Below are 13,804 nucleotides of genomic sequence, written 5' to 3' on the forward strand. Positions count from 1 at the left end.
AGTTTTCATAAATATCAAAGTAATACGAGTTAAGCAGTTATGAGAAGGTAGTTTTGCTAGCTTCTGGATTGGTAACCATCCGGGTTTCTAGCAACACATCTTTGCCACACATACAAAAACACGTGTTACAATCCCGCCAATAGAAGAAAACCCTACTAAACCTATTCAAAAGAAAAACTCCCTACCGTACCACCCCACACCCAATGACCACCAATGTTACCGCGTGTTTAAAAAAGGGGGATTTTATTTTTAAAAAATATTGTAAAATGGAAACAGTATTGTAAAAACAAGAATAGAAAACTTAATAAATTTAGCCTACTTTTACAGAAAAAGTTAATATGATAACCATATTTTCATATTTAAAAAATATATATAATACTCGGGGAACAAGTAATGACGTTGACAGTCATCACAATATATAGACGCCCTTTATATATATTAGGGATTATTTGCAGTAACACGATAATGGTTTGATATTATCGAAGATAACCATTTTGAAAATTAAATATTTTTGTAATACCTTTATCATAAACTAATTAAAATCAGTATTTACTGCGACATAATAATTAATCTAAAAAGCGAGAGTGTTTCCTGCAAAAGGCTTAAACAAGTTTTTCTCACTTTTGAACATTAGTAAAATGAAGTATCCTAGTAAGCGCATAACGGTATAACACTAAAGTAATTACAAATTGTTGTAAAACACCCAGCTGCTGATGTATATTGTTTTATGCTTATAATTATAATTATATAAAAAAAAGATGATTGATGAAAAAAAGATAAGCATATACGGGGATGATTCTTTTTACTTTATTACATACAATTTAAATTTAATATTAAATGTTTAAAGGATACAACTGCATGTCTTATTATGGTATTCTCCGGGGGCTAATGATACATTCAAATGCACCATGGTACCGATGGATTTATCAAATATACTCCCAAAATTCTTCGTCTGAAATTAAAAATATGTATTTATATGACATAAAAGAAAAAATCTGTTTTGCTTTTTAATACAACTTTTAATATGTTCTATTTGTTAAAGAGTTTTAATATTGAAAAACTTTCTTTTTTTTATTTGGCTCCATAATGTATAATTTAATATATTTAAGTACATTGGTAAATTATGTGGTATCGGCATTAAATACATTTAATTTTAATTTTTTTTTATTAAATTTAAAAAATATATTAAATTATTTGATAAACTATGGATAGCTTGAAAAAAATATATAATGTATATTATAATAAGTACCAAGCTATTGAACATTTTTCCCCTTTCATTTTTTACACGACTCCTTTGTGGGTACATTTTGATTTTACTGAATTTATTTATTCCATTTTTTCGTATTTTCCTAAATTGTTATCTTTTCTCTTTTTATTAGTTATCAATGTTTTTATTTATCGAAAATAATATTATTTGAAAAGGATGGATAAAAATAAAGTATGTAAACCGGCGCTGAAAATCTTGGCCTTTATACTTTTTTAAGTTTTTAAACTACATGAGTTGAAAAATGTATTTATCTTATTGTTATAAAATTAATATTCATAGAAGAAACTGTTTAGAGTTTCATGATTGAGAACTGAAGTGGAAATAATATTTTATACATGAAATAATAAATTCAGCAGAACGTATATAAAGTGTTTTGATACATGGTCACTATGTTGGAATAATATTAGGTCAGACACAATGATTCTACTGCCTTAATTACTAATAATCGATAGGAGAAACCTAATAAAATAATTGGTATGATTTTGGTTTAATGGAGTATTTGTGTGTAGAGTCCTTAATCCACGGAGTAATAAATTCACTGCAATGTGTATCGTATATGCTACAATTAATTATAATTTGCTATTCAAATGTTCGCAATCAGTACCGTTCAGATTGAAATACTCCTATGCCTCTAATCACTGTAACTAAATCAACTCGATGGGATGTGTACGTTTATAATATAAAAAGAAAAATTTTTAAAAAAAACCCCCCTAAACGAATCAATAAAATGAGTTAAACATGGTACCACGTTGGTCACTTTATAAATAAGGAATAAACAAAAACTTATTCTCTGTGAGAAGTGAATTCGATTGGACGTGAACTTTTCTAGAGCCTCATTAGGAATTGCTGATAAAACACAAATCATTATTCGGCAAGGCTGTGTAGTTTGAATGCGTTCCCGAATATTAAGAATAATATCAGACCCCATTTAAAAGGATAAACCGCAACGACTACATGAAAACAGATTGTTAATCGTATATAATAATTATTAAATTTGGCTATATCCCAACAGAAATCCTAAACGCGGGAAAATATAGTAAACGTATAGGTATCTATAATGTGCAAACAATTATTATTGTGTGTGAACATAGAGTTCAAAAGTTGCTGCAATAAATTTGAAAATAATGTACGAATTACAGCTTTTTAGGGTATGGCCGTTTACCGTAAAATTTGACCCTTCCGTTACATAAAGCAATAATAATATTATAGATTTCCGTCTTCTATCAAAAACAAAAATTTGCATGACTATCATTTTTTTTAATAAAATATATTTATCAGATCTACATTATAATAATATTTTTTCTTATATAAAACTCATTGTTTCTCAACTAAATTAAGGACATGTTAAATATAATTAAAACAATATAGTTATGGTAGATAAATGATCTGCGCAATAATAAAATAAAGCAAATAAGTTCATGAGTTTTTTGTTCTATTTTCAAACATGTTACCAGCATAAATATACGAAAGGAAGCTTTTACGTTCGATGACTTACACTCGATGTCGTCGTTTTGAAAGTCTCATTACGAATGCCAACGCCTCTTATACTTTAGTAGATTTCCGTCAACATTTCATATTTATTATTTATAGAGTGACCGAGAAGGAGTTTGTAGTGTCATATTATGGTGGTCTATAACATAATTGTTACTATTCTTGGAACAAGTGACGACGTTTAGTTCTCGAGCGACTTTTTGTACAGCTTTGAACACAATATTTTTTTTTATGTTCGGAACGGTTTTTAGAGTCAATTTACTTTGAAAGTTTACATCTATAAAAAACTTGAGAGATTTTTTAAAAATCGTGTTTATCGCAGTATGATTGCATTTTTTTTTCAACGAATTACCGATGCGTTCAACATTTATTGAAATTAAATGTATACGTCTTGCAAGTTATTGTAACGTTTCAATAAATGATACATAAAAATAAAAATAAAACTTCTATATTTTTAATATAACGTTCAGTCGTGTCACATTTGACCCTATATTGTTATGCGCGTTGACAGTTGCTAATATTATTCTATATTTTATACACACACATATATATATATATTGTTCGCGTTGTATTCGTATTCAGCACCACTTGAAACGCCATCATCGATTTTTTTTTTTTTTTTCATCGCGTCGAAACGGAGTAGACGGATCGGCGGAGGTACGTTTTGAATTTTCACGGAGTCGAGTTTAAAGACACTGGCGGTGCCAAAAATGTCGAAAGTGTCGGATAAATGACACAGACGACGACGTGAACGAAACCGCACCGTTTAAACGTTATCAATGGTGCGCGCGACAGGGTTTTGCAGAAGCGATCCGTGGCGGATATCGTTTCAAATCTGCAGGAAACAATATTGAATCGCTCTCGCACAATGTGACGTACCTATACACATATTATTTGAATGCCATTGCCGATTTAATCATAACAACAACAATAATAATATTATTATGCACACCGAAGCTAATAACGTTTCCCGCAAATCGAAAGTGCCCGTTTATCTGTGCGCCAAACACCGCCATCAGCGGGGCCCCCGTCGTCGTCCGCTCCGCTCCGATCGCGTTCGCAGTCGTCGTAATCATAATATTATTATATTATTAATCTTGCGAAATTACGGTCCGATGAACGGTGGACTGTTATTATTGTTATTATTATTATTATTATTATTATCATCGTTGTTGCGACTCTCGCGACCTTTGACTGTGACCGCCGACCCCTCGCCTTTAATTTCCTCGTCGGTACAGGTATAATGCTATTAACATCGTATTTTGCTGTCGTCTTGACCGATGTGACGTTTAATTGTCGACGTTTAAATTAATGGCCGTCGTGGCGACCGTTTATATACTATACATATATCTGTAACACACTAATACGGTGTAACCGCGTGGCTTAAGTTTGTTGTGCGGGCATTATCACCTATACTACGTTTCGAACTTCAAACGACCCCCCCCCCCCTCAACCATGCCCGCCCCTCGACTTCGCACTGTTTCACAACTGTATTATTATATGCTATTGCGCTTAAAATTGTCAGTAAACGGTAGTTCGGTGGGGTCGTCGTTGCGTCAACGGCAGAATTTCAACGTATATTATATTATTATATATAAGAGTAGATCAACCGCGTATACCGACAACGTGGTTCCGGTTAAAGCTGTAATTATATGCGTATTGTTCGCGAGGAAATTCACTGTGCCGATGAAACTACGGTTTCAATGCACCATTCGCACATTATTCTCCCGAATTATAATATTTAAAGTTGCTATATTCCCGCGCGGTCGTGCGCAGGACGGTAAAATAAAAAAAAAACTGTTTAGAAACAATAGTCATTATAATATGTCCTTCGGGTCATTTGATCCTGCTATAGTTGTGTCTGCACAGTCGTAGAGTAAAAATAACTACCAATTACACCGTTTTGTGAACGTCATCGGTGTATTAATACTACTGCACGAGGGTTCAACTACATGGAATTCGACGAATTTTGATTGTTTCAATGTGATTTTATAAAATATTATTGTTCAGACGGTTGCCCACCCAAATATATATTTCCTACTAATATATTTACTACTCTATAATAAATCACTCGACATCATTTAGTCTCCAAACGATGATAACAACATTTCGGAGAAACTATAAATTCCCGACCATCATACGTGCCTTGGCATAACAATCAATATGAACTATTTAAATGAGTATACAAATAATACAAATGTTGTGTGCGTAGGTTGTATTATAAATTATAATAATAACCGAAATTAAAATAAACAAAAATTGTATAACTGATTCGTAACAATGGAAATTTTTTTTTTTCAAATTATTTCCTAATAACTTATAGTAGGTCTACATCATATTATGTACTACTCACATTATTATTATTATTATTATTGTTATTATTATTATTATTATTATTTTTATTATTATTGATTGCTTAATAACCATTGAAACTTTGAAATGGTTTTCGCGGATATAAATACATAAACTAAACATTTTTGCTATTTGATTACATTTCAGCCTACAGGAGAAAATCCTCATGTCCGATCCCGTGCATCAAATCTACTAGTTCGACAAATTATTGTACGTAACAACCGTCCATCATAAATTACAGGAATATTTATTTATGCATTCATGGTGGGAAAATATCCCTTTGTAAACTCACCTTCAGTCACTAACCTGCCTTATTTAATTAATTTATTAATGTGGTGGTAGCGAAGAAAATGGCAATGTGTTATTTTTTTTTTAATGAAAATTTTTTGTCGCACTCACTCGACATTGGTCTATTTAAGCGTATCGTATAGGTATGCTGTTTTATTAAATTTTAAAATTAAACTCATTTTTCGACGGAGCGGCATTTACTTTCTTATTATATATATATATATATCGTATATTTTTTAATTTAGTTTTATGATAGGTGTTAAACTATAAAACCATGACTACGGTGGTGGTTCCCAGACGACCAAGTTTTTTAATTATATATGCTCTGATCTACACCGTACGTCGAACTCCTTCCTTGATACTGACCGACATTTATTAACTTGACCGACCAACTCTTACACACGCCGCTAATAACGGACCTCCAAATCGCAAAAAAAAAACGATTAATAGATAACCTAACCTACTGCTGAATATCAACTTATCTCTTGGCACGAAACTCCCAAACTGCAGTTCATTAATCACTATAACTGCGCCGTGAACATTTTACACTCAAAATTGGTATGATAATTAGTTTTCAAAACGCCGACGCTGTTGTTATGTATAGCAGGTAGATATACTAATTGGAAAAAAAATTGTCAAAACGATAATTTGAAACGTTTGGCGTGGGTCGTTCGTTAACGACCGATGCATAGTTAATAAAAAAAAATTGTCTTGTTGTCAAAGGGTCATGAATAACTTAAAAAGGTGGAAATAAAATTACCACTAACACAAACTGACACGCTTTTTAAAATAATGCGAGGGGTACCATCTGGGCCAGGAATGAAATCACATCCAATATTATGTCATAAACTGTCAAAAACTTAATGCAGAGGTGCTGTGTACGCTGCACAGTAATGAACATTTATTTTACCAACTATATTATCAAGTATATTTAATGGGCGAAAGGGCCATTATGGAAAGAGATTTATGAATAACAAACAGTACGTTTATGACATGATTAAAAGTCGACTGAATTACCAAAAACTACTGGCCTTACCTAAAATGTATTTGTCCGAGTGCAAAACCGCGGCAATTGATAAAATGTAGTTATATTTCTCTTAAGCCGAATTATTAATGTCGTCAAATTATATTTTTTCCCAAAATGCACTCAACACAGTCGATTCATACTTACTATAACTTAATTAGGTACTTATTATACATACAGACCTACTGGGCTTGAAATGATAATAAAAAACATTATTAAAGCACTGGCAGCGATGTTTTCGTTAGTTTTTCTAAAATAATACCGTTACCGTGTTTTGACCAACGCAATGGAAACCGCAAAATATTATGGGCTGTGGCCACGCGATTCATTGTCAGAATGCGTGTGCTTACACACAAACGCGCACGACCTTAGAGTTAAATCGATAAAATATAATACTTACCTTACCCGAAATATGTATTTATAAGTTTAACGTCAATTGGCATCAACTTCGTCAGCGATAGTAATTAGTTTCAAATAATGAACATCTGCTCAAGTGAAATAAAAAAGCTCTGCTCGGAATGCTGTCATAGTGTGTCATCTTGAAATACTTACTGTGTACACCAATACTGAATGAAAATTTAATAACCGATGCGTGAAACGGAAGAGATACGATTGAAAAAATAAAATACCGTGAGGGCCGATATTGAGGGTTCATGAAAACTTTGAAAACAAAAAAAAAATAATAAACAATATTCGATTGTTGTTGTTGTTTTTGTTTCGTCTCCCGCAGACGTCCCAAGACGTCTGAAACAAAAGGGTGGCGGGCGATTTGTGTGTACGTCAAACTAGGTCCGAAATAAAATCGGTCAAACCCTTCTGTATTTCCTTTCGCTGCGCCATATTCACTCGTAAGTAATATAATCACGTAGTGCGCGAAAAAATAGCAACCATGATTGTAATAATTGTTGATTTTTTTTTTTTTTTTTGAGCTAATTAATTTGCTAGCTTTTTTGTGATGGTGCCGATATTACTTCCTAAATTTCGAGATAAATAATACACAAATCATCTGTTCTGGAGGGTTTCCATCACAGGATGTCTTCAGTCGTCATGTGATTCTATACCATGTTATTGATTATGAATATTGTGTTGATCGTCCTATTTCCTTATTGTGTTGGAAAATACAAATCGTACGTTTTTAAAACAAAACAAAAACCTTTTTTGTGATAAAAGTCACCCCGGATGAAACAAAAATGCCGTAATATTCCCAGGGGACATATTATTCAAGAAATAAAATGTTTTTAAATGTAAGTAAGAGAAATTATTGAAGAAAACTAAAAATAATGTGTGACATAGAATATATTGTATAAAAATATGATGCATTCCGAAACAATAAACCCCATCCATATAAAATACGAGTAAATTCCACACCATTACAGATGATTATCTGTATAAATATTTATTTTTATTAAATTACATAATAATTTACAAATACATGTTACATTTAAGTAATAATAAATAGAAAATTTAGTTTTGCCGTTTTTAGATTTTTTATACTTTAGATTTGGCCGAAGTCGTCGTGCCAGCAACCGTTTTTTGATTCGTGTTTTTTTTTTTTTTCAAGCTCGTATCTAGGTCGAAACACTTGGGTCATATACCGTTGCACGTGCGTCGTTTGTCACGGTTGTCACTGTAATCTCACCAAGCAAGGTTTTCATTAATCTCGTCTAAACCAAACCGATGTTCGGATATTCGGAACCCGAATTACTGGACAGCGACAGTGTCCATGTGACCATATTTATTCGAGCATGGGCGCACACTTGTTTGAAATTTTTGAAATTCAATTTCTTAGGGTACACACACAATCGTTTCAATACATAATATCTTTTTCCCCCGTTCAGTTCGTTGTGTCGTATAAAACAGTAACAATATTGAATTGTTTGTATTTGTGTTTGTTCAACGTTATCGTGTCGACGGTTAAAGAAAATATGTGTTCTCAGTCCGTGTGTGTGTTTATTCGCCATCGAACTTGTTTACTAAAACGTACTAGATTAACTTTTTTTTGCGTAATAGCGCAGTATTCAGCAAAAACTTTTGAATTATCTCCGAACTTCCCTCACTGATTTGTTCACTAATTCTACAAATTAAATACATTTTCATTGTGCCCGCCGTAGGTGGAATTGTTAAATGCATTTATTCGAGTTTTCATCGCGATAATAATGCTATAGCGTGGTTTTAATTCCGAGGTTATTAAATATACTAAAATACACACCCACACCAACACACATATATATTATTATCAGTCGAAAAACAGAAATATAACAAACGGCGTATAATATGTCCTTTTTGGTACACTAGTGTGATAAACATTAAACAAATTTGAATAATATTGAAATATGTTACGACCGTGTAAATATTTTTAAGCTTTCGAACTCGTTTAAAAATGTAGATTTTGTTCACAAACAAAAAATTGCAACAATATGAATTTTATTGTAATATGATGTATGAAACTCGCGATTTGAATTATTTAATCATATAATTATAATACTCGTGTGCAGCACATGCACGTAATCATTTGAATAGATGTGAGGAATTTTTCAATTTTGACTTTATAGGCTGTGTCAACAATTTACCGTCTATTTGATTGATTAAATAATCGACGTGGTTTTGTTATACTTTTTATTGACCTGATAACTTCCGTGGGGAAGAAGGTTGCATATACTCTGTCCTCGTATCTTATCGTATTACTCTGTGGTTGTGTATAGTATACCTGCATATCAGTTACCTCAACGAGTTGAGCCGCATTTTGTTTCTAATCGATGCAATGAAAAATATAGCCATTCGACACGCACGTCCAAAACTCTTTCGCAATGCTCCATCGCGAGTATACAGAAAACAAACAAACCACTTTCGTCATTTTTTCGAAATAATTTTCATCCACGTACATCAGCACATTCATTACTAGGTATTTAACACTTGCAGGCGTACGCTGTGCATAAATCGCGACGACGCATCTTTATCGTCGATCGTTTAAGTGTCTGCGCTCATTATTTAAAAAATATTTCTTTTCCAAAGGCAACGCATATTTTGAGTATCGCAACTTTCTTGAAATCCCGTACGAAATACTTTCGGGTTTTTGTTTTTGTTTTTCAAACCAACCGTGGACTGAAAAAAAACGAATAACTATTCTCGTATCGAGAAAAAAAACGTCCGTCATCGTACGTAATACGCCTATAATTCGTATTATACCAGCGTATTCGTCTCGGCCGGGCGGTATATTAGCACAATAATAAACGTGCACGTATAATATTATTTACAGACCGGCTCGAGAGTCAGTGAAAACCGTTGAACAACACGAATTGTTTTCGTTGTGGCCTCTAGAGATGGTCTCGTGTGTCTAATAATTATATTGCAGTGTTTGTTAAGCCCCAGTTTCGTTCTCGACGCTCACGCACGGCAATCGATAGTAATCCAAAGGATTCGCACAATAGACCCGGTGCATGTATATATATGATAAAATAAACAGCACTAAGTCTATATTAACGGCGGTGGTACTTTTACGCTACGACTGGCACAAAAATTAATGCCCTAGCTGGGTCCATATTTTTTACGGGCTCTTCGCATACAGGTTGAAAGCATTTTTCCGCCATCCGAACCATATCTATAACAACTATTGTTCGGGCTATCAAAAACACTCTGAAAATCGGGCGAAATTATTCACAGAAAACGAGGGTACTATATATATTATTATATGTGCCGACGAGGCTGTGCTCCTAGTTGCGTAGAATAGCGTGCCAAAAAAAAAAACATATAATAATACGTCCAATTTGCATACCATTACTTAAAATATAATCTGTCGGAGTTGCACGCCATGATCCATAAGTATATAATAGATACATTAACATTTATCCTTAGCATAGCCGCTATGTTTATTTTGTGCCCTAAGAACAGTAAACATGCAAATAGTCATTTTCATCAAACGTTAATATTTTTAACATATCTTATACAACTGTTACATGACGATATATTTTATTTTTTTTAATAAGTGAAAAATTAATACAATACGTGTAAGACTGCATCTTGTAGTAACTACTAAATTTAATTTTTAAAAAACATTTGAATAAAATGAAGTAAAATTTCTCTCTTACATATTTGCAAGCTCAGAAATTATAATATGTATATTAACTCAGAATATATAGTCTAACTTTGTGTTTCTCGTTACACAAATTCAATTGAATCTTGATAAGGAAAAATTTAAAATATGTACCTATACGAGATATATAATTAAACAGCTCATGATATCTATTGCATGGGAGTATTTGGACCGTTTTAAGGGCCGGAATACAATTTGTAACGTTATTTTATTTTTGATGTTATGAAAACAAAATTGGATGCACCGCGGGTATTAACACAAAACAATACTTCATTCGGTCAACCAGAGATTTCTGGGTTAGGAAATTTGTGTTAGTCGTCACAGACCTATTGCAAAATACCTGTTATTTCTTGTGGTACCCTTTAAAATAGTATTTAAAGTAACAAGAAAATCCATACTAATGCACTGACGAGCGAAGTAATAAAATAAATGTAATAACAAAGTATAATACCTATATAAAAGTTTTATAAAAAATACGGAAATGTCGATTTTAAAACGCGTAGTTCTACGCAGCCGTGTACCTATATTGCCTATACATCACGCCGTCATCAGACAGGCGCGGATGGTGTGTAAACAAATGGTCATTTTAACTGATCCATTGTTTGAAATAAAAAACTCTGACACTTTTTACGGTTGGGTAAAAATGTAGGTTGCTGGAAGCTGACACTTTGTAGGGTCCGAATGTTGAAAGTTTTAAATAATATTCGTTACATTTTTATTATTAATAAATAATAATATACCACTGCAAGTGCCATATCAAAAATAAACTAATAACCACATTTTCAAGATTCCGTGTAAAAATACCGGTAAATCAGTCTCAGACATGGGTGCGTGCTGGTACATTGAAAATCGAAAAATTCAATCATTTATTTGTCAATATATACCTACCACTGAATAATTTTTAATTTCACCAGGATAAAATAATACTCGGCGAAAAATGTGGTGCACACAAAACTAACGGAGCAAAACAAACTTAACACATTACGACGGTATATACTGTAGTGACGATAATAATAATGGCTTGGTGACTGTAACAATAACACGAACAATCTAAAATCTTGTAATTTCCTGTTCATCTCGCCACCGTGTAAACTCGATTCGAATCGTTTTGCAGATTTCTATCGCCCTCTGAACATTCTTCAGCTTTCTGGAATTTGACGTATGAGCCCTGAGAGCATACAACACAATCCAAACACGATGCGATATGATACGATAAAGATATCGACATTTTTTATTGCTATATGTGCCGTTATACTGTACCTTCTACAGTTTTTAATAATGAATTAAATTTTTTAATTGTCTTATACACATAAATCATATTAGTTTTCCGTTATGATCCTTTTTGCGTGAAAACTTGAAAATTATATTGAGATAAAGCCATATTGGTTTATGTTTATATAATACGACGTTTATTACAACAAATGTATTGTTCCGCGGCATTGAATCGAACGAGAGACATAATAAATCAGATTTTCCTAAGCAATTCCAATTCGATTTACTTGCGGAAGAGTATAAATCGACCTCGTGTCCCGGCAACCATGCACACTTACGATTTTGATGCCAAACAAATAACGTGTCGTCGTGTGTGTACCGTCGACCGAGTTAAATGCGTAATGACGTACGGCGACCCCAATCGGGATGATAATAACGACAACTATGTGCTGTGCGACTCGGACGATTTTCCGATGGCTGCAACGTTTAAACGAATGGTCACTCATCGTACTCGCGTATTACTCCAAAAACCGCAATTTTCGCAATTTATTAAACACAAACTGAGGTCACCACTTACCGTAATCACGGTCAATAACGTCAATCGCGTACTATATATTGTTTTCGAATAGTGTAAGGACGGGCTGAATTAGTGTATTACGCGAATACTTAAATTTTCGTGAATTTTCGGTGGTCGGTTCATGTTATCCGTTTTTTTCAGTACCGACAAAGTGATTGCATTAAGCGGCGACCACTTTATATGTTATTATATAAAACTTAATCTCTGTACAAACCACGTACGGAGTAATTCGTGAGTTTATTGTTTTCATAAAAAATAAAATTTATTATAATTCTGGTTTCGTTATATTCGTTATTGTTGTGAGGTAACGTAAAACGTATAATTTACTAGCTCTTAAACATTTCTACATTAACGTTTTCGTTTTAAAACAGTTCTGATGTTGTGTTGTTGTGTGTACACGAAAAATAAAAACCGTAACCCTCATAAATTACACGATTACATCGCGTTCCCCGCAACTGCCGTCGTGTTCTGCTACCGCATTCGAGATTGTGTATTTTGTTTTTTTTATTCAGACTTACGAACCAAATGTAAAACAACATACTGTTTAAATATTTATACCAACGACTTAATTTTGAAACTGATCCCCAACGAATATTTCACTGCAACAGAGTAAATATGTATCTCGAATAATTGAATTTTTGATGTACACACGCAAACAAATACAAATCCGCGTATCCGACAGAGTATACAATTAATGTTTTTTTGTCCAATAATCGAAATTAATTTTATTGATTCAAACGACCCAACGGTGTGTCGCAACGCGTTTATAAATAATAAATATCTCTTTCTATACAAGTGGTGTTCATTGCGTCTTATGAGAACTAAGCTTTAGTATCACAAGGGCCGGCTGGGTGCGATAGTCGGAACAACTGAAATATTTCGGTGAATAGACAAAGTCGACCGGCCATTTCGCCGCTTTGGTCACATTAATATCGTATTAATTTCAATTACATAATAATTTACTGTACCGTATAGTTTGTTAGTGACTGTTCCTTCTGTATTTTTTCGATATAATATAATAAATGAAAATAAAATTATACCTATACCTAGTATTTAAAGATCAGTCTCCGGTGTATATTCTCCAATTCACTATATATACGTGCAAAAGAGTGCACTACTTTCGATAAAAATTATACCAATTAATTCGTTTTTTGGGTCTCTGGGATTGCACCCGACCACTAGTACTGACTTGTCCATTAACTGAGAAACACTGACAAACCGAAAAACACCAAGTGCCGTATTTTATATTTATTAATTTTTTCTAGTTCGTAGTCACGTTAGTAGCTTATATGTAATTTTTTATATACTTATTATCAGTTTTTATAAGTGGGCCATCTTAAAAACAGTATATTCACAGTTATTTAAAAATTTTGCCAAATTTAAATTAACATAAAATACATAAATTACTGTGTTATTTCTTCTTTGAGTGAATGCTTCAGTGAGGCCGATGATTTTACGTGCTTTGGAGAAGTTTGGACATTTGATCACAGTATGATTGATCAT

General features: G+C 33.0%; 1 protein-coding gene across 1 annotated transcript in view; it reads left to right on the forward strand.

Moving 5' to 3' along the window:
- The window catches only part of LOC111039107, a gene marked incomplete at its 5' end in the record, with an annotated part of 36,509 nt that overhangs the window by 16,322 nt on the left and 6,383 nt on the right, over positions 1 to 13,804 (forward strand). Inside the window, one exon of the mRNA XM_022322430.1 lies at positions 5,258 to 5,320. Coding sequence (XP_022178122.1) covers positions 5,258 to 5,320 — 63 coding nt within the window. The remainder of the gene's footprint in view (positions 1 to 5,257; positions 5,321 to 13,804) is intronic.

The sequence above is a fragment of the Myzus persicae genome, unplaced genomic scaffold (genome assembly GCF_001856785.1).
Source record: "Myzus persicae strain clone G006 unplaced genomic scaffold, MPER_G0061.0, whole genome shotgun sequence".
Classification (NCBI taxonomy): Eukaryota; Metazoa; Arthropoda; class Insecta; order Hemiptera; family Aphididae; genus Myzus; species Myzus persicae.